The sequence below is a fragment of the Netta rufina genome, assembly GCF_964035555.1.
Source record: "Netta rufina genome assembly, chromosome: Z".
Classification (NCBI taxonomy): Eukaryota; Metazoa; Chordata; class Aves; order Anseriformes; family Anatidae; genus Netta; species Netta rufina.
Genome location: NC_140126.1, coordinates 24,833,302 through 24,854,102, shown reverse-complemented (window position 1 = coordinate 24,854,102; position 20,801 = coordinate 24,833,302). Strand labels below are relative to the sequence as shown.

Sequence of the window (20,801 nt, the reverse complement as noted above, 5' to 3'; positions counted from 1 at the left end):
AGATGCAGGGCTAGCACTGCCAGCTTGCAAGTCATGCTTTCACATGTCTTCATGTCCCCATGCCCATTTTTATGGAAAAACTCTATCTGCTAAAGTCAGACTATCTGCGATACATAGGAGGCTCACTCACACCTAGCATGAGAAGTAGGATGCTGCTGTAATGAAGTCCTATAGCCTCAGTTATAAGAGGCAAGCATTATTAAACTTGAATCACAGCAATACCACTAAATAAAATAAGTCAGAAAAATAAGATTGGCCTTTTTATGGAATCCTAGAATCATCCATACTGGAAAAGACCCATAAGATCATCAAGTCCAACCATCATCTAACATTACAAAATCCATGTGCGTTAGCACCATATCCATATGTTTCTTAAGTACCTCCAAGGATGACAACTCTATCACTTCATGGGGCAGCCTGTTCCATGAGGCTCCCTTTCCTGAAATTTTTTCTGATATGTAATCTAAACCTCTCCTGGTGCAACTTAACATTGCTTCCTTGTGTCCTCATGCAACCTCCTTTTGGGTAGTTGTAGAGAGCAATAACATCTCCCCTAAGCCTCCTCTTCTCCAGACTAAACAACCCCGCTTTCTTCAGCCATCCCTCATACGTTCAGCTGAGCATACTTTGCTACACTGAAGGAGAATGATGATGTCTTGGGCCACACAACTCTGCTGAGTCAAGAAGCAGAAGTGGCCTTTGACTAAGCAAATACCTTTGGGATGGGTGGAGGAACACAAAGGATTTGGTTAGGAAGAGAGTTAGTCACATACCCTATAGACAGAGATCCACCTTCTGCTGCAGGTAATTGTGGTGGAGCAACTTCTGCTGCAGCACAGAAACTCTGGCACTAGGAGCCCCCATCAGTGATGGTTGTAAAAAGTCTGTGGTGAAGAAGCTCAAGGCGTGAGGTAGGTGGACAAGACAGACTGAGCTCAAGGACAACTAGAAGACAGCAGAGTGAGGACATGAACTTGTGTTGGATTAGTCATAGCAGAAGGCCAACTACTAATAGCCTTGGGGTGGACACAGCTCTGGAAGGAGCAGCTGTGGGACCAAGCAGGCAATGGACCACACCAGAAACTTTGAGGTACTGGTGATGAGGGAATGTGTGGTACCTCAGGTATGTACAGGCTTGGAAAGAGAGCTCAGCAGCAGAAAACTCCTTCTTGATACCTGCTGTCATAGCAATTCCTCAATGCACCATGTGAATGGTGCTAGAACCATACCCATAAGCACTAAACACAAGCCCAAATGACTATGCCTTATACATCAGCCCCATTGCCTGTTTTGCTGGTGATCACTCTGAAAGGAACCACCAAATCATTTGTTTCAGACAGAGGCACCTGAAAAGTCACAAATCCCTAGCAAGGGACAGACCAGTGAATGTCTCAGGGCCAGGGAAGGGAAGGGAGCAGCAGGCTTGGAGAGTCTCTGGCACTAAAGACCAAGAAGATGTCAAGGGAGAGACAATGAAGGGTTTACATGCAACTTTTCATCTTGGCAGAAATCAGGTGGTAGCAGCAGGGATGCTCTCCATAGCGGTGTTATTCCTTCAGCTTAGCTTAAAGGCTTACAGCTACACTTCATATCCATTTAACTTTCCCTTCCTGAGGCTGTCTGGTCACACGCTGTGGCACCATTAAGGCACAGTTTGTATATACCACTGGAGAAATGAAGCAAGTAATCACAGTCCACAACCTGATACTTGTGCAAACAGCCATCAAAAAAAAAAAAAAAAAAAAAAAAAAAAAAAAAAGAGCTTCCTGCCACAGTCACTCCGTTTGTGTTTCTCTAACCTTTTTATAGAGAGTATTTGCCAGCTCACACAGGGAAGCAGGAGAGAAGCCTTTTTATGACTAGGTAGTGTATTTCATCATGCAGCTTTCTTAAAAGTACTTTTAAACACTTCAGAGTCACTCCCCCAGGAGTGGACAGCACGGCCTGCCTCTAGCAGCTGATAAAGCCTACCTGTGGGTGGAAGGCAGTCATAGCAGTTTCTAGCCCCATCTCAATACTTTGGTTACTACCAGACTTTGAGCTACTGAGCTATTTCTGAATGTAGCCCCGTAATAAAGGCAGGCCTTGGAGTCTGTCCCTCTTTCTTAATGCCACTGTAGCTGTATGGAGCAGAGCAAAGAAGGAGGGTTGGCCTCATTGGAATCTACAAGAAGTTTGGAAGTTTGTAGGAAAGCAGCTTTCAGGGAAACATAGGGCAGAATTAGTTGTCTTGAACCCCAACTTACATGTTTTTTTTTTCTGCACAAGCTCATTTCCCCATGATCTCTGTTCTAAATGTCAATTAAAACCTGAAGAGTGTGCTTGGGAAGAGACATTGCCTTCTGTTTGGGTCAGGTGGCTGTTGTGGTTCCGCTCGAGTGGGCAGCCGAGCTCCACCACAGCCGCTCTCTCACTCCCCCTCCTCAAAGAGGAATGGGGAGAAAATATGTAAAAAGGGCTCAAGGGTTGAGATAAGGACGAGAAAATCACTCAGTAATTATTGTAACGGGCAAAACAGACTCAGCATAAGGAGATAGTAAGATTTATTGCCTATTACTAACAAGCTAGAGAAGTGAGAAACAAAGGAAAGAAACGGAAAACACCTTCCCCCCATCCACCCTCTTCCACCTCCTCCCCCCGAGTGGTGCAGGGGAATGGGGGAATGGGGGTTATGGTCAGTCTACAGCGCTTCTTCTCTGCCGCTCCTTCTCGGTCACTCTCGTCCCCTGTGCTGTGGGGTCCCACCCACGGGATGCAGTCCTTGATGAACTGATCCGGCGTGGGCTTCCCACAGGCAGCAGCTCTTCCAGAACTGCTCCAGATATGGGTCCGTACCACGGGGTCCATCCCTCAGGAGAAAACTGCTCCAACCTGGCTCCCCTACGGGCAGCAGCTCCTGCCAGGTCACCTGCTCCTGCGTGGTCTCCTCTCCACGGGCTACAGGTCCGGCCCGGAATCTGCTCCGGCAGGGGTCTTCCACAGGCGGCAGCCTCCGTCGGTGCAGGGCCACCTGCTCCACCGTGGTCTCCTCCACGGGCTGCAGCGTGGAACCCTGCTCCACCGTGGTACTCCATGGGCTGCAGGGGGACATCCTGCTTCACCATGGTCCTCACCACAGGCCGCAGGGGACTTCTGCTCCAGCGCCTGGAGCACCTCTCCCCCTCCCTCTACACTGACCTTGGCACCTACAAGGCTGTTTCTCACTCCTCTCACTCTCCCAGCTGCTGTGTGGTGCAGCGTTTTTTTTTCTGTCTTAAATATGCTCTCACAGAGGCGCAAAACAACATCGCTTATTGGCTCAGCTCTGGAAGACAATGGGGCCCTTCCCAAACATGGGGCAGCTTCTAGATCCTTCTCACAGAAACCACCCCTATGGCTCCCTGCTATCAAAATCTTGCCACGCAAACCCACTACAGTGGCTCACAGAACCTGTGGTAAATCCTGTATCTGAGGAGAAATGACACTGAGTAAAGTGACTAGGGAGAGTAAACCAGAAAGAAGCAGCTCTGTATATTAAAAAGTAACACACAAAATAATATTCCAGCTTTTCAAATGTAAATTTAGACTTAGGCTGTTATTAACCCTCCCTGTTCTCACACTGATAGTTATATGGAACCACAATGCTTCTGCTGGGATGTTCATGGTCTCAACAAAAGGAGCTAAATGCCACGGTCTCAGGTTATCTGCAGAATCAGAAGAGGAAAAAAAAAAAAAAAAAAAAACATGGTTGTCTCTGAAACTGCTAGATGCACTTTGCATTTGTCTGAAATCTGGCTCTGATGTGTAGTTTTGGCTAAACTAAACCATTTGAAGGAGGTTAACACTACCACTTTGAAGAGCTACCCAACAGGAGAACTACCCACTCATCTGCTACTGTGCAATGGCTTTGTGTTATGGGTATAGGTGAACATGAACACCTGCAGGGGTAGGAACCCCCTGCACCCTGCCAGAAAGGACACCCTTGCCAAAGCCAGACACTGAACATGCAACATCTTTTGCCAAGAACTCCTGAGAGATTTTTTTGCTTTCAGTCTGGAAGACAGCATTGACCTGAAACACTGTCCTGCAGTCAGCTCCTTTGCTCCCTGTACAACAGGCAGTAGTAGCAGCATTTCTTTGGAACAGCTTTATGCTCAAGTCACTGCTGGGCTTCCTGTCTCTAACTCTGATAGCACTGAAAACTTGAGGCCAAGCAAGTACCAATAGTACATGCAAGAATAGTTGTCTTACAAATCTATTCTTCTGGAAGGTTTGACACTCTAACACTAATACACTGTAGCTATTTCTAAATTACTTTATTGACAGGACCTGAAAGTAATATTTCCCCATTCTATAAACAAACCTTTTTTGATTAAACCTATTTGGTAACAACATTGCCTCGTAAGCAGAAAGGCAAAATAATCTGGGAATGAAACACTGTATAGGGCTTTCGGAGGCTGACATCTGAATGTACTTAGTGGAGAGGAAACTTTTTTTTTTTTTTTTACTTTCATTTCTTGCTTCTTTTATCCTTAAGCTCAGCAATAAACTAGCACTCTATGGTTAAAAAGTCAGGAGAACAGATGTATGGTACAGTGCATCAGAATCTGTATTTCAGCTATGGAGTGTAAATTACAAGGAAGTCCTTCCCAGGACGACTTGAGAGTACCTAGCAATTTTTTTTGTAATAATATCACAGTGACAACAGTTTACTGGTGTTGTGATTGCAGCCACTTGGTTAATCTAAACTAAATACTTCAAAGTTCAGTCAGGGTTCACCATTCAACTCACTACTTTTTAGGCAAATCTTAAAGAAATTTAACTGAGCACTGCACATTTTGCAACATGTCTCAGTCAACTCCAAGCCAGGCTCCTTACCAGGGGCCTCCTTGTCCCTCTGACAGCTCTGCAAAGCATTTGAAGCCCAAACTACATTACCAAACATCATGCAATAAATGTTGAGGATTTTTCTGTTAGCAGCCACATGCTAAAGTGATTTTACATGGCTCCTTTCTTATCCCCGGCTGGAAGGGTGTCCTTCACTCTTTTCATGCATGTATCATTGGAAGGAGAATATATCTGGCTATTACAGCATGTGGAAGCTTATTTTTATTGCATTTGGTTAAGGCTACATTATCACAGAGACTGCAGGTTAACAGTGACAGAAGAGGGTAGAAATTCCTGTGTTTGGTTTCTGGATTTGGCTCTGTCCTAGGCTGTGAAGCTGGGCAGATGGCAAGGCCAACCTCCACACTCCATCCAAGCAGCACCCCTGGTGAGGAGCCAGTCCTGGTGAGCAGCCCGATGGCCACTTGAGGGTAACTCCGGGTGACTAAACTGCCAAGGTCCCTTCTGCAGCCTGCTTTGGACCTGCTGTTATCTTTGTGAAGTGCTTCCATACATCAGAGCAACAACAACAACAACAACAAAAATATATGGTATCTATCTGTGAAGCTTGCTAAACTTAGTGAGGTTTTGGTACCTTCAACAGGAAGCTGTGGAAGAAAGAGCAGAAAGATGAACCAGATTTCCATAAGTACACTCCCCAAGTAGGTCTCTTGTTTTATGAAAGATAACATGCTCTCTCTGCTTGGGAAGCTTTTCAGTGCTCTGGAAACCTGTATGTGCTTCAGGTGGGCTGGAAGGTCTTGTGTTATTTCATTAATCAAAAGATGTATACAGAGAGAGGTAAAGATGCCATTTTTAACAACTGGTCAGCTTTTGCTTCTTGCTAGAAGAAAGAAGTAACACATAATGCTGCTAGTTTGACAAGAAGCCCTTCTGATACAGTGGCTGCATCAGCATATTCTGCCTTTTGCTCTCCCTGACAAGAGGCCGCTGCATTAACCACGCCTTTGACATAATTTCAACAGCACCAGGGTTCCTGACACAGGTGCCACCCCATCACATCTGTACTTAACCATAAAGCCATTATTTATCATGTGAAATGCACGCACCAAGGGAGTGCTCTTTTCCAATCGTGCAGGAACAGAGAGAGGAGAGCTGTTTCACCTTCTGAATCTCACTGGCAGTTTTGGTGGAAGAAGGGCTGAACCTTCAGGCAACACAGCATGTCTGCAGTGCATTCAGGGTTTAGAACACTACAGAACTCCATGCAGAGATCTAGATCCTTGGGATTTGTTGTCCCTTCACCCAAAATCCCTGTGGTGAATGGCCAAAGGACTGGACCACAAACTACCACTGAGCTGTCCGAAGCAAAGGCAGAAATCCTGCTTGCTTGGGAAGTTGTTCTCATGCAGTCTGTAACGCTGACTAGCCATAGCTCACCAGACGCTGCTAGCTCTGGGAAGCTTCCTGAGATACAACCGTTCTCTTAGGTAAAAGTGTTTAAAAAGCCCAAACATCCAGATGATGATGCTGCTTCCCTGGAATTGCCTGTACTATCATGCTAGATGCTCCCCCTCTCCTAGCTCCATGACCCTGAACTCTCTTAAACTAGCAGAGGACAATGGTCACCACCCTTCAGAACTACTGTGCCCCTTTCTGAGGAGAAGATGGTCCTTATGTACTTCTCTTTCCGAGAAGTACATTACTGCTGAGGCAAGTTGCTGCCAAGCAAGGCTGGAAGTGGTGACTAGTTTTGGACTATCCACACATTTCGTTTGGTCTTTCAAAATACAAAGGACTGTGTCAACCAGAAGGAGATTTGCAATCTTGTTGCTGGTGTGCTCTAAGGATAGCTTGCCAAGAGCTAGTTGGCTTTCTCTTGTATGTGAGCACTCTTACCTGGGATATGCTGAACACAGGATTTCTGGCCTTCCTTTGGACCCAAATATGATCTCCAATACTTTCTATATCTTCTTTTAATAGACTTCATTAGTAGTAAGATGTGCAGTGGATGACATAGCAGATGGTCTTTGTTTTCTTTCCAATCTAAGTACAAGTTTCTGCATGTACCTCAACCGTCTGCCTCATGGGTTTAATCTTCCAAATTCTATGGTATTTAACACAACAATACATTTCCCCAGTTTAAAACATCAGCAAGGAATTAATGGTACAAGGTAACTGTAGAAAAGAAGTAATCATATCAGCTGCATAATAAAACATCAACCATAGGACTCAGTTTCTCTGCTGCTTCTTCTTCTCTTTCATTTTATTTATTTTGAAGGCTTAGGACACATTTTGAAAGCTCTTGAATGAAATAATAGCATGGCAGTTTGAAGATAAAACACTTCCATTTAAACATGCTCATATATGCAGCTGCATAATATACCCTACAAGCTTTCTGGAGAGATACCCTCTGCACTCAGTTGTTAACTCCAAAAAAATAACAGAGAGCAAAATGTTTTAGAAAAACTTAAAACTGCTTTTACTGAAAACCCTCATTCTGTAAGAATACTCCTCTCTTCTAACAAGTGGCCCTGTAGAGATAAACATCTCTGCTTCATCTTTGACAGCAGTGGAAATTGGGCTGGTTATGACTTCAGGTTGAAAGACTAAGCTCTACATTATAAACTATTCTCATGGTCTTTTCTGAAATAACATGTCAGAGGAACATTCATAATTGTAATGTATTCCATACATTTTCTGGTATAATCAGTACACAGGAGACTCTTCGGATGTACAGTCACTAGGGAGCAGTGCCTACCCTGTTTTGACTCAGATGCAGTATGATCTTTACCCTTTGCCATAAATTGGCTCAGAGCACATCTTTATGTGTCAGTTTTGCCTACTCACTTTCAGATGTTACCAGCTTCCAGAGCTAAGGAGCCGCTTTGGAGTACATGTGATTTTCATTTTACACATTTTTCAGTTCCTTCATAGGCCCAAATGAAAAATCCAGCATTCAGGGACATCACATGGATTTATGATGCTCTCTGGTGGGACTTTGTGTTCAGAACCTAATGAATGGATTATCCTCATCCACATGTGTCATATCCCAGCTGTGGGAGATATGTGGGAGATATTCCTACTTTGTTTTGCAGCTTCCACATAAGCGTGCTGAGCTGGTTGCTTTGTAGAAAGCTTTTGCAAGATTCTCTGGGGTAGGCTGTTTTGCAGCACAAAACAGGGACCCAATCCTGAGCGCAACAGGTAGTTCTAATGCTTGACTGCTGCCATGTATGAAGGGAAGCACAGACCTCAACATTTATGTTAGCAGAGTGTCCTAGACAGACAGGAGATGATAATGTGCAAAAGGAAAGCAAGGTGCTTGGAAGGACACCAAACTTAACCACGTGGGAGAAGATGACAGGGAGAGCACATGAGAACAGTCATTCTTAGCCTGGTTTTCCAACATACTGTGAGTCTGTCTCAATTCCCTCCACTTTTGAAACTTTTTCAGATACACTTGCAGAGAGCAGCAGTCTCAAAGATAACAAATTCTACAAATTTAACAGGTATGGTTGGTTACATAGAAAAGATAGACTGTAGAGATACCTCCATGCCAGGAGTAAAGTAAGAGGAGAAGCCCTGCAATTATCAGTTAGACAACAGAGAAACCAACTCAAAAGCCTCCTGCTGGGACCCAGGCTTCAAGAAATGTGTTATGTGCAGAAGGGTTTGATTTGCACTGGCAGATGTCAAAGTGAGTGTCAAGTAAAAGCTAAAGCAAAGCCAGGTAAGAAATTACAGGTCTGTCTGCTACCTGAGCCGGGAAGGTTTTCTAAAGTACCTGCTGCTATGGTACCATCCCTTATGCACGAAGTGTGTGCTTCAGCACTGCAGTAAGTGAACCATGAGCTGTTGTGCGGTGGACAATAGGAAATGGGGGTGTACAAAGATTAGTTTTCTTTTATTACTGCTTTGCAGAGGTTTCCCCCACCCCTGACCATCTTGCTCCCACCAACAAGACAGCTCTGGGCATACTATGTGGGAGTAGCACCAGAAGCTGAATCAAAAAATAGCTACAGGGACCCTGTTGTTAACATGTGTACTCTGCTTTCTATAAGCCTGGGCTTACTGGTTGCTATAAATTACAGAAGATCATGCACTCAGCATAACCTTCTACTCATATCCTCCTCTGCTCAACACAACCTGCTTTATAGTTATTTACACCACCATTGCTTTGAGTCTAAATTATTACAAATAATGCTCACAGCCTTGTGGGTTTACTCTCAGTTCTTCTCAGATCAAAATCACCGAGTCACACTCCTCTAATTCTAAGTAAGGTATTTAACAGACTGAAGAAAAGTGTTTTATCCCCAAAACTTCTTCCTCTCACTTCTTTGTATTGCACAGCCCCTGCCTAAGCCTCCGTACCCAGCAGAACATGCCCCCTTGCAGCTACGTCTGCAAGCAGTTAACCCAGAATTGTTACTCAAGCACAACGCAGCAGCTTTGCAAGCAAGTAGCCTTGTACTGGGAGGTACTCCAAAGCCTGAAAAAGTCAAAGCTGTTTGTCAGAAAAAACTCTGTTGGGGTGCCCCAAAACTGGCCACCACCACCTTCTGACAAGAGGAAGGTTGATGGTCCCCCTGTAGACATGTGGGTGCTCAGGATCTTGAGAGTGCTCAGACTCATGATAACAAGACTTCCGTTATCTCAATCGCATTATGAAAGGGAAGTATGGTGAGTGATGATGTGCACATAAGATTTGAGGGAACTCAACCATCTCTAACATAACGGTTTTTGTAATGCTCTACACAACTATTTCATTTTGACCCTTGGCTGAAAAGTTTCAGCATAACTTTGATCTCAGATTACAGTGGGTTTGCTTATGTTTTTTGGTATACCTTCAAAATTTCACAGTTATTGTCTTTTTCTTTAAATTTCAGATCTCACAGTCCTGAAATCATAACAAGTCATTTCTTTTTTGCACATACTTCATCATGAATCAGGTATACAATGATTTAGTAGAGGATAGTCTATTTAATTTTAGTAGTATGGCAAAATGGTGCATGCACACCTGCATGACATTATCTGAGCCAGGGTAGCTCTGGTAGACTCCAAAGTGACCAGAAAGCAGCAGTTTTCCCTTCAGCAAATATGTTTGACAGTATTCTTCTCTACATTTGGTGGAGTCTTACCAACACATAGAGGCTGGTGATCCTTCCACTCTACTCAGCCCTGGTTCAATACATCTGGATAACTGTGTCCAGTATGGGGCTCCCCCGGTATCCTAGAGTAAGTTCAGCTAAGGACATGAAGATGGTTAGGGGACTGGAGCATTTCTCACATGAGGAAAGGATGAGAGAGCTGGGGCTGTCCAACCTGGAGAAGAGAAGGCTCAGGGGACGTCTTATCACATATAGATACCTGATATGGGGAGCAAAGAAGACATCTTCTAGTGGTGCCTAGGACAGGACAGGAGACAATGGGCACACTCTGGAACACAGGCAAATGCATCTAAACAGAAGAAAATGCTGCTTTTTCCTGTGAGGGTTGTCAAACACTGGAGTGGGTTGCCCAAAGCAGTTGTGTAGTCTCCATCCTTGGAGTTACTCAAACCCAGCTAATTCCAGCCTTGAGTAACTTGCTGTGGCTGACCTGCCACCTGTGGCCAGGGTGTGCTGGCACTTTCCAAATGTGCCAGCCAGTGTTGCTGTGGTTCTAACTCCCTGGTTCTATTACATAGTACTAAATTCCAATTAGTATACTTGTTTGAGTATATAATAGAGGAAGTAGTAGTGCCTTCACAAATTAAGGACAGCTCAGATGTTAACAAGTGTAAATACATTTTCTAAATTAAAGGACAGATTAAATATAATGTGATCTTCCATGTGGTTTAAAGCGTAAGGTTCCTGTGTATTCAACATTTCCAAGATACTTGCTAAGATCCTAGATGACCTTTTACAGCTCTTTGTTTATGCTTACACTGCTGCAAGTCTACAGCTGCCTGAAAGGAATTGGTTTTATCTACACATACTTTACACCAAGATTTTGTTTTCATATCTGTATACATAACTTTATTCTTTTCAAATCTATGATTCAACAATTCTATGACTACTTACATCATCTTTTCACAAGGAGCTTCTGTAGTGCTTTTCATAACCCAGAGGCAGTCCATCTCTGGGGGTGGACTGTTCACCCATGTTTTCTGTTGGACTTAGAAAACTGAAGTCTGGCCACAGCCTGCTCATTTACAAGTTTGTTCATGCAGAAATGAAATGAGTAGAGGAAAACCAGACAGAGTGTACACGATGCTACTACAAACTCTCGATACACAAAGATAGACACGGTATATCTCAGATGATACTAGTTGAACCTACCCATTTCCTACCCAACTGGACTGACAAGGAATGAGTGAAAAATCCTGTTACTGCTTTAAGCCCAGGTTTGGTTGGGTGCAGTGAGGTGAAGATACAGAGGCTGTCAGCCAGGCAGTGTGACTCTGACGTTAGATCTGATGTCATATCAGATCTGATCAGATCTGTTCCTAAACCTTCATATGTCTTAAAGTGATTTCTAGACTCCACCTTGCATGTATAAGCACATACCTAAGTAGGCTCTGATGCCATTTAACCAGTATACTTGTCTAAGTAGGTTTTCTCTTTTCCTTGGGTAGATTTCAGCTCTAATTAATTTCTACAAAAATTCAGAAGAGGGCCACAACACTCTCCCAACATAATTATTCACCTTTCCTATTATCCCAATAAAATAACAAGTATTTGAATATGAAGAATCACTCTTTTCTATTGCTCAGTGTGGAAAGCCGTACTTGTCATCAGAAACTAGGCTGAGATACCACTGGATCTGTGGTAATGTACAGGTTAGACTCTGAGTTTTCATGCCCCAGACCCAAATGGCCTCACATACATGCCAAGTCTGATGCACGGAGCCCAGGTTGAGGGGTGGTCTTATGCTCTCTGTCTGTGATCGTGGAACATGCCCTATGCCAGCCAGTAGGTCACCCTAGCAACAGGTCTTACTGGCACTGGGCCACCAGCTGCAAGAAGAGACGGACAAGGAAATAGCCACAGCTCGAAAGCTGATTTCTGATCTGTTTCTGAACAGCAAAGTCAGTGTTCACAAAGATCTGGCAATGGGAACTGGAGGAGAAGGAAATGGCATTGTTGAAAATTTTGTCATTTTTTCCAGTTTGCATGCTTTCACTTTCATTATTCATGAAGAGTGACGCTTTCTCCCATAAAATACCAACTGATTCCTGTCTCCTAACTGATACACTGGCTTTTCTGCCACTGGTTTCCACATGCCCACACATGCTTCCCCAACAGCCTTTCTTGCGTAAGTTTGTCTTGGTTTCAATGCAAGCAAATGGAAAGTCACTGATCACTACTATTTGTGAGTTTAAAGAGGCAGCATGTATACTTTATGCTGTACATCTGGCCAAAGCTCAGAGAAGGAACTTAGCGATACACTAATGACCTCGTCCATTGTGGGCAATGACTCCAGCTTTCACATCAAGGTAAGTTGAATGGAAAGTGTTGGGCTCCAAAGCTTAGAAGCTTGACTGTGCAAAAAAAAAAAAAAAAAAAAAAAAAGCTGTCAAATCAAAATGAGACTATAACTCTCTGTACTGTGTTTAAAATAAAGAAATGGAGAGAGCATCAAATTCTGTAATTCCAGAACAATAGAAACTGAAAGCTAGTTAATGTTCACTCTTCAGAAATATTAACTCCACAGGGACTTGTGTCTCCACATTTGAACAAAAAGTGCCTTTTGCTTTTATGATCCCAGTGAGATGAGGAGCTTAGACTGCAAAACTCAGAGAGGTCCTTGTAGTAGCAGAAGGACAAGCAGATGGTACAGGACTAAGTCTTGTTCTCAGGCCAGAATACAAATGCATTCAGCTGATGATTTCAAAGACATTTCTGTCCTGATATGAGCTGAATGGGTTGTGTTCAATTATCAAGCCACCTCATCACACTCCACATCTTGACCTCAAGCCCAGTAGCTGGATATGCCATTTCAGAGACTTCAGCAAAAAAACGCCAGTTTTAACACAGGCTTTGCAGCAAGCCAGCTTCACTGGTACAGTCAGCTCCAAGGAGCTTGCATACAAGAAAAAGCCAGCAACTCACGTCTACTGAGTGGGGACTCTCCCCGCAATGGGGGTGATGTCTGAATTGTCCCATGTCACTGGAGAGGGAAACACTGTCACTGCCACACCTGTCAGTAACCTATTCCTTGTCTAGGTGAACACAACTCCACCTGCTCCTTGCCTCCAGACCAGCCAGTAATCCAGGCACTGTCTGGAGCACTATCAATCCCCAACTCCTCTAGTTCTGTACACTTCCCCATTTAAAATAAAATATAAAATAAAATAAAATAAAATAAAATAAAATAAAATAAAATAAAATAAAATAAAATAAAATAAAATAAAATAAAATAAAATAAAATAAAATAAAATAAAATAAAATAAAATAAAATAAAATAATAAAATTGTCCCAGGATGCACTGTTAGCAAGAGGTTGGTTGTCCCTGACAATGGCACTGGCCAGGTTTAGTATTTTGCAGACCAAATGAACAATTGCTCTTTGTATTCCTTCCCACAACTGCTTTGTGCTCCACAAGTACAGGTTCATGAGTTCCTGTCCCAGCCCCATAGCTGGGTTCCCAGCAAGCATGTCTCACCATCATGTAAGTAAGGCAGAGGTGGAAGGGGATCAGAAAGGAAATGCAATCTCAGATCCACGTGCACAACACCACTACGTACCTTATACCAAGAGAAAACTTGTCAGTCTGAACAGCAGATGCAGGCACCCACACATCTAAAAAATGCCATAAGCATTGTACTTAAGGAGCAGGGAGGCTGGGGTATATCAAAAATTATTTAACATATTGCTAGGAAGTCACTTCCTAGCACTAGGTGCTAGACAATTTTACTTGCAAGTCTCACAGCACACTCAGAACGCTGCTTCAGGTCAAGGGAAGCACATGGCTGATTGATCCTGGAGTGCTATACATCCACTGCAAAGGTGTGCAAGGAAAACCACACGTCGTCTGCATATGGTCTATCTTGCTCAAGATAATAATCCTACCTTCTGTGACCAATAGGCTTTATACACTTTTTTACCAGAAGAGAGGAAAACAGATATGGATCAACAAGCTTTCAAGACACGTAGGAAGTTTTTCACAGTTTAAAGAGGTCCCAGGGTTTATGCATTGAAACAAAGTAAATGGAGAAATGGTTAACCGAACTGAAGCAAAAAATAGGCAAGTAACAGCAAGATAGAGTGGAGAAATGCTGAATTCCATGAGACTAACTGTTAAATAAAGCAGGCAGAATTTGTCCAAGTTTCACCTTACAGGTCACAATTTTTTCAAGTAATGTTAGATATGTGTCTCCCTTTCTCAATAGCTGGACTTTAAAGAAAATTATCTGGAACACACGCATACACACGTGTATGTCCATGCGCATGTGTATCTATATGTGTATGTATACCTATGTCTACATTAGTACTTGGTATTTCTTAAGAGTTTTAATTTGTTCAATTCAACTGGTTCTTTAAAAGGCCAAGTGACACAAAATATTATGGAAGGTTGTGTTTTTTCTGATCTTTTTTTTTAAGAGATAAATAAAGAAAGACACGTGAATTCCTGAGGGGGGGGGGGGGTGGAATCAGATCTGAAACTGAACAATGTTAGTTGCACATATTGTCAGGCAAATATATATTTATGCAGGACAAATTCCAGTGTCTAGTATTGGTTCACTACGTAGTCTGCTGAACTCTCTTTCACCCATCAACCCAGCTTATGCCAGCTAAAAAATTAAAAAATAAAAATAAAATAAAATAAATAATCATATTTTTAACAACAAAGGAACCCTGCTTACATTAAAATTCTGTGTTAGTATTTTATGTTCAGTTAAGCCAATGAAGGAAAGCTGTGGCAAAGCAAACAAGTATAAAAAGCAAATAATTTTATTCCGTTTACTATGGGTAAAAGATGGTTAGCTCAGTCTGACTAATAAACTGACTAATGAGCAGCTTCAGCTCCCAAGTAAGTTAAACTCCCTCTAATGGCAACTGAGTAAAGAACAGAGTCTGAAAAAGTGAAAAGCATTTCAACACATTTGAAATATATTGTCAGGTAAGCAAAATCTGGTTACTAGGAATGCTTTTGAAAGGTGAAACTTTAGCTAGTGTCCAAGATTCTGTCAAGTTAAAACAAAGTTGTTTATATTCCTGAAATAGAAAGTTTTAGTGGATTTTACAAAATATGTTATGCAAAATGCACAAGTTATGTAAAATGCATTAAATAGTGTTTTCTCCAAGCAAAAGGCAGACCTTGTCGCTTTAGCAAAGTGACTGGAAATAGCAACAAATAAAAGTGGCTGAGAAAATCACCCATGGCAGATGACTCATCTCACCCATGAAGAGGGACCTGCCTGTCAGTGACACCACTCCCAGTATAAAAACTAAACACTTTCAGAGATACCTACGGAAGGAGTTGTTCATGGGTTCAGATTTATTTGTGGCAAAATAATCATTTACGTTTTATGGCGAGTGTGATAAAATCAGAAAATATTACATTCTGCTCACAAATACCGAACTGAAATTGTCCTTAGAAAATAATAAAGATTAGGAACAAATCACATCCCTTTGAACTGAGTGAGCTGGATTAAACAGCTGAGTTTAAACTGAATGGATTAAAGGGTTAAGGAAGAAAGGTAACGTAGGGACTAGCAGTAAGTAGAAGTGGTAACAGTGAAAAACTTTAACAGGGAAAAACTTTAAAAATAATTAATTTAGAAAGCTTCAAGCTCAGTCATTATGAGAGCTGGCAATGCCTTTTCCTGTAGCCTTAATGGTTACCTCAAGTTACCAGGTAAATTCTACTGGCTGATCTCATTTATTTCTACTATCCCAGTAGAAGGACGTAGAATTACAAAACTAAGAGATTATGACTTGATTTCTCATTAGCAGTGAGGATTCTGTACATCATTTTTACAGCATGAAGGTCATTTCAATTACCACTGCACAAGAATCTCAGACTCCTGCTGGTCAAAGGTGAAACTCATTTAGAATGGGTGGAAATTGAGAGGAACAAGCAAAGTCATCTGAATACATATATTAAAATAAATAAATTTAAAAAAAAAAAAAAACTCTTTTATTCAAAAACTGAATTTACAAAGAAATAGACTTCTTATTCAATATCTCACTATGGCCACTCTCCTCAAACATAATCCAGTAACTCTTCTGCTTTAGAAACTTTTGTAGGGAGACATGAAATAAGCCACTCTTTATCCTAGTATGCACTTCCCATGTAGAGTAAGAAAGGCATTTGGAATCTGATCCAAAATGAATTTAATAAATGTCCTCCAATTCACACTATGCCCCTGCACCTCTTCTTAGTTATTGAAAGTTCAAAGCAGGGAGCACTTACTCCATCAAGACAACTTAGTAAGTACATGGATAATAGCAGATAAAAGAACACATGTTCTGAAAGTAGCGCATACTTGTCTGCAAAAGACTACAGACAAAACTGAGATCAGGAGATATTATTGGTGTGGCAAAGAGTATCTGTGCTTATAGGCAATCTCATTTTATTGAACAGTTGGAAGTGCTGCTTAAAAGAACACTTTACAGTCTACATGCAGTTTTAATTTTAAAAAATATATTCTTTTTCCTCAGAAAACATGCAAAGTTATGTACATCATTTTAAGAAAATTTAAAAAAAAAAAAGGAAAAGGATTACCATTTACAGTAGAAATTCCTCTTTACAGATCTTTTAAGAGAAAAAGCAGGCAGTAGCAATTTTGCAGAAGACAAGACATACAAACTCTCTACATGGAAGGCATAATTTATTTATTGAGAGACATTAGCAACTGCAGAAGAAGGTCGTTTAAGGATGGATTCAACTGAAAATGACAGTGGCTCAGTTGTTGAAAGTTTTGTTGTGGCCTGTTTTGGCCCAAAGAAGTCTTTTGCACATTTGTCTATTGTGAACTTGCACTTTGGGTTCTCTTTGATGCTGCAATCTCTGTATTTCTTAGATGCTTCTTCAGAAGTCTCTTTCACAAATGATGTTCTCAGCTCTGCTCCTGATTTGTCTGGAAATGTCTGTGGGAACAGCGACTGAAATGGATTGTATTTGAGTGGCAGAGGGGGCTTGGTAGTATCTTTGCTGACCTTGCTTAGTACCTGTTCTTGAGGAGCCAGAGAATCCTTATCAGAAATCTGAGAGAAAGTCCTTTTTGGAGGAGAGAAAGCTGACCTCTCCCGAGCTTCCTGAGGAAGGCACTGTATCTCGCTACATGACTGCTGAATGTCTTGCGTGTGGGTCAGTATGAGTGCATTTTCCAGTTTCGGAGGCATGATGTCCTGCTCAGTGTTTGGACAGTCCTGGATCTGTGAGACCTTGGCATCCCAACCTGCCCCAGGTTTGAGAGCTTGGACCGTAGTAGCATTTAAGAGACATTGCTGGTAGAGGAGAGCATCGCTAATGGGGCCACATTTCGGCCACACTAAGAACCTAGAAGACAGGGGATATTGCCTGTAGGTAGCAGCTACACTGACATTTGAAGAAATCAGTTCCATGTTGCCAGATCCTGAATACTGCATGGTTAGGTCGAGGCAGGTTGGTAAAAAGTTGCAAAACTCCTTGTTTGGAGCATCAACTTGAGCAGGGTTGAAAGCTGTTTTGTATGAGTTGTATTCAGCTCCGTGCACCATGCGGTTAGGGAGAAAGAGGGCAGCTGCTTGTGTAGCTTCCATCATCTCTCTTTCTTTATACTCTCTCTCTAGCATAATGTTCTCCAGCTCTTTATCAGCAAAGGCCCGTCTCTTTCTCATCCTGTCACTTACAGGGGGTGGCAAGGGTGAACTCCCTCCCAAGTACGGGTCTGCTGGAATAGGACGGTAACCTAAAACAACAAAGCAGCATTAGGAATGGAGTTGTGTAAGAAAAACAAAGTCGTGTTTGTAAAAAGGCTCAGTTTGGAGCCAGCCCCGCCGGGCACTGAGCACTTGCTGCAAACCCCAGGCACTATCAGCTCCTGCCAAAGTCACCGCGCCTCAGCAGCTCAGCTCCCTGCACCATCAAGCACGTTCAGGACAAGTTTTTCCGTGCAGACAAGCGAGCCCCGCTACTCTGACATGTGTAGCCTCCTTCGGAGAGCTGAACAGCGACTTACAACAGCAACTCCAAAACAGCAGGCTAAGTGGAAAAAAAAAAAAAAAAAGGCAAAACCCTGCTATGCATTATGACTGGTATTGCATCATGCAGCTTAAGGAGGTAAACTTTTTTAATAAATATGGAAAATCAAATATTTCATTTCTTCTGAACTAAAAAAAAAAAAAAAGAACTAAAATAAAACAAAAGTCCAGCACATTTAACTAACCAGATTCATTCATTTAATTGTAACTGATAGGGTCCAATCCTGTTTGCTCTACCCACACAAGTAATCCCATTGAATTAATGGAATTGATTACATGAGTAAGGAGAACAGGATTTTGCCTCTTTTCACTCCCACTCCTCTCACAGGAGTTTCCCCGTTGCCAAGTAAGATATCTATACCTATAGCTGCTGCCATTTCTATTCTCTAAAGATGAATCATTATGAACATATTGTTACAGACGGTAGAAAATTCCAAGGAGAACTAGGAGAAAAGAAAAAGAAAGTTAAGGTAAATTAGAGGAAAGATTTTTTTTAAAGAGTGAATTGTAGAAAAAAAGAGGTTTCTAACAGAACAAAATTGTAATTGCACAGTTTAAGAAAAGAGCTTTCTGTTTTGAAAAGAATGAAAGCTATATTTGAGAACTGCAGTGATTCACTGTACAAGGATACAATTTGGAAAGTAATAAAAGCAGACATGAAAAATAAATTTGGGCTTGATCTGAAGAGACAGAGAACAGAAAATACACCCTTTCACTAAAATAGAGATCTTTAAAGCATCCTGCTTCTGCAGTTACAATTTTCAGCAGGAAAAAAAGGGGGCAGCCAGTTATGTATATCTTACGCTTGATAATGCAGTAATCAGGGCCGCTGTGTTAAGATATCAGCTTGAAATGAAAACGAGTTGATCTACCCGTGAGCAGACAAACACTCCCGCGAAGGAATTACCCCGCACGGCACAACAGCAGCGCCGGGTAGCCACGTAAAAAGCATGCCAGCGTGTGACAGTAACTCTCGGATTTCAAGATGCCCTTGCTAACATCTCAGGCATTATTTGGGGGCTCGGGGAGGGGGCTGCCAGCCGCAGTTCTGCCACTACGACCCTGCCACGTCGATCCCCTCCACGGGGCACGCTTTTGGCCGCGGTGAATTCCGCCCGTGTCGGAGCGGGGCTTCCGTGGGGCCCGGGGGCTTGTCCCGGGGGAAGGCGGCGAGGAGGGGTCTTACCTTCCAGGATGCTCTTGGCCAGGAGGCTGGGCGTCCGGACGTGCCTCTGGTAGACGGCTTTGCGCTCCAGGCTCGCCGGCTTCCCGGCCAGCCCTTTCTTGTCCTAGGAAAGCGGGCGGGCAGCGCCGTCAGCCCGGGGCCGCCCGCCCGGCCCCGTCCCGTCTCGCCCCGTCCCGTCCCCGCCTCACCTCGGTGGCCTGCTGGCGGCGGAGAGCCACCTGGGCGGCCATCACCCGCTGCCGCTCCACCACCAGGAGGCAGTTGGCGCACTGGCAGTCCCGCCAGCGGCAGAAGCGCTTGTGGCCCTTGAGGCATGACACCACGCCGTGGTTGCGGCACCGGGCGCACTTGGGCGTGCGGCTCAGCTTCCGCGGCTCCCCAGCACCAACACCGCCGCTCCGCCGCGGGGCCGCTGCCCCCGCCGCCTCCTCGCCTTCCTCCTCCTCTTCCTCCTCCTCCCGCGGCGCGCCGGGGCCCTCGGCCGCCTCCCCCTCCAGGCTCTCCACGTCGATCTCCCAGTCGCCGGCGGCGCGTCCCTCGGACATGGCTCCTCGGCGGCGCGGCTGCAAACACAGGGGTCAGGCCGCCCGCCCCCGATGGGCTGCCCCCGGGCGGCAGGTCCCGCCGGGCACCCCGCCGGCTGCTTGCCGGGTGCCTGTCTGGTGCCAGCCGGGGGCACCCCGGGGTGCCGCCGCTCCCCGCACAGCCCGGTGTGAGCCGCGCCGAGGAAGCCTATGCTCCGCACCCCGAGCTTCCCCCACCCTCCCCTTCGCACCGCGGTTGCAACTTACCCGAGTCAAGCGCCCGGGGGGCCGCCAGGAGGCGCAGGCAGCCCGCGGGGGACCCGGCTGGCACGGACAGCGCTGCCCGACGACCACCGGGGGGGCTTGGCCGCAAGGCTCTCAGGGTCGTCGCGCCGTCGGGTGGCAGCCGGGTGCGGGGCTGCTGCTGCTGCTGCCGCCGCCGCCACCGGAGTGGCTGTCGCGGGGATATCGCAGGGATGTCGCCGTCACCGTCCCGTCCCGCGGCGCCCGCCCCGCGGCACAGCGCCCGCCGCCCCGGCCCCGCCGCGTTATCAGCACCGCCCGCGCCGCCCATTGGGCCCGCGCCCCGCGGCCGCCGCCCTGATTGGCCCGCAACGCCTTCGCCCCGCCCCCCCGGAGGGGGGGCCCGACGCCCACCCATGGGTGCTACCGTGGGGCGGGGGGCGCCGCTGCCCCATCACCCCCCAAAACCACCCCCGGCACCGCATAGACGAGTGGGCAGCAGGCGGGCGGCGCGGTGGGACCTGCGTTTTAGGGCCGGGAGGGGAGCAAATAAATGGGAAAAAAATGTGGAAAAAAAAAAAAAAAAAACGGGAAAATTTTGAAAAAATTGGAAAAAAAATGGTAAAAAGCGTGAAAAATGGGAAAAAAAAGGGTTCGCGCGCGGAGGTGTCGGGCAGCAAGCCTCAGCCCCGCGGGAGAGGGGGTGCCCGGGTGTCGGGACGGCGGGGGTGCCGTGGGGAAGGGGGGATGAACACCTCGGTTCGCCGTGGTTCCCGTGGCTTGTCCCGTTCAAAGGGAGGGAATTGGTGGAAATCGCTGGTTTTTTTCGAGGCTGAAAACTCAGCG

At 44.7% G+C, this 20,801-nt stretch overlaps 1 protein-coding gene across 1 annotated transcript; it reads right to left on the bottom strand.

The window, feature by feature from the left end:
- Positions 1–16,652: 16,652 nt before the first annotated feature.
- DMRT2 (doublesex and mab-3 related transcription factor 2) lies at positions 16,653–19,733 on the bottom strand (the record flags this gene model as incomplete). The annotated part of the gene is made up of 3 exons (XM_084305661.1): positions 16,653–17,710; positions 19,189–19,291; positions 19,377–19,733. 3 exons carry the CDS (start codon positions 19,731–19,733, stop codon positions 16,653–16,655), a joined length of 1,518 nt encoding a protein of 505 aa, XP_084161787.1.
- Positions 19,734–20,801: the final 1,068 nt, after the last annotated feature.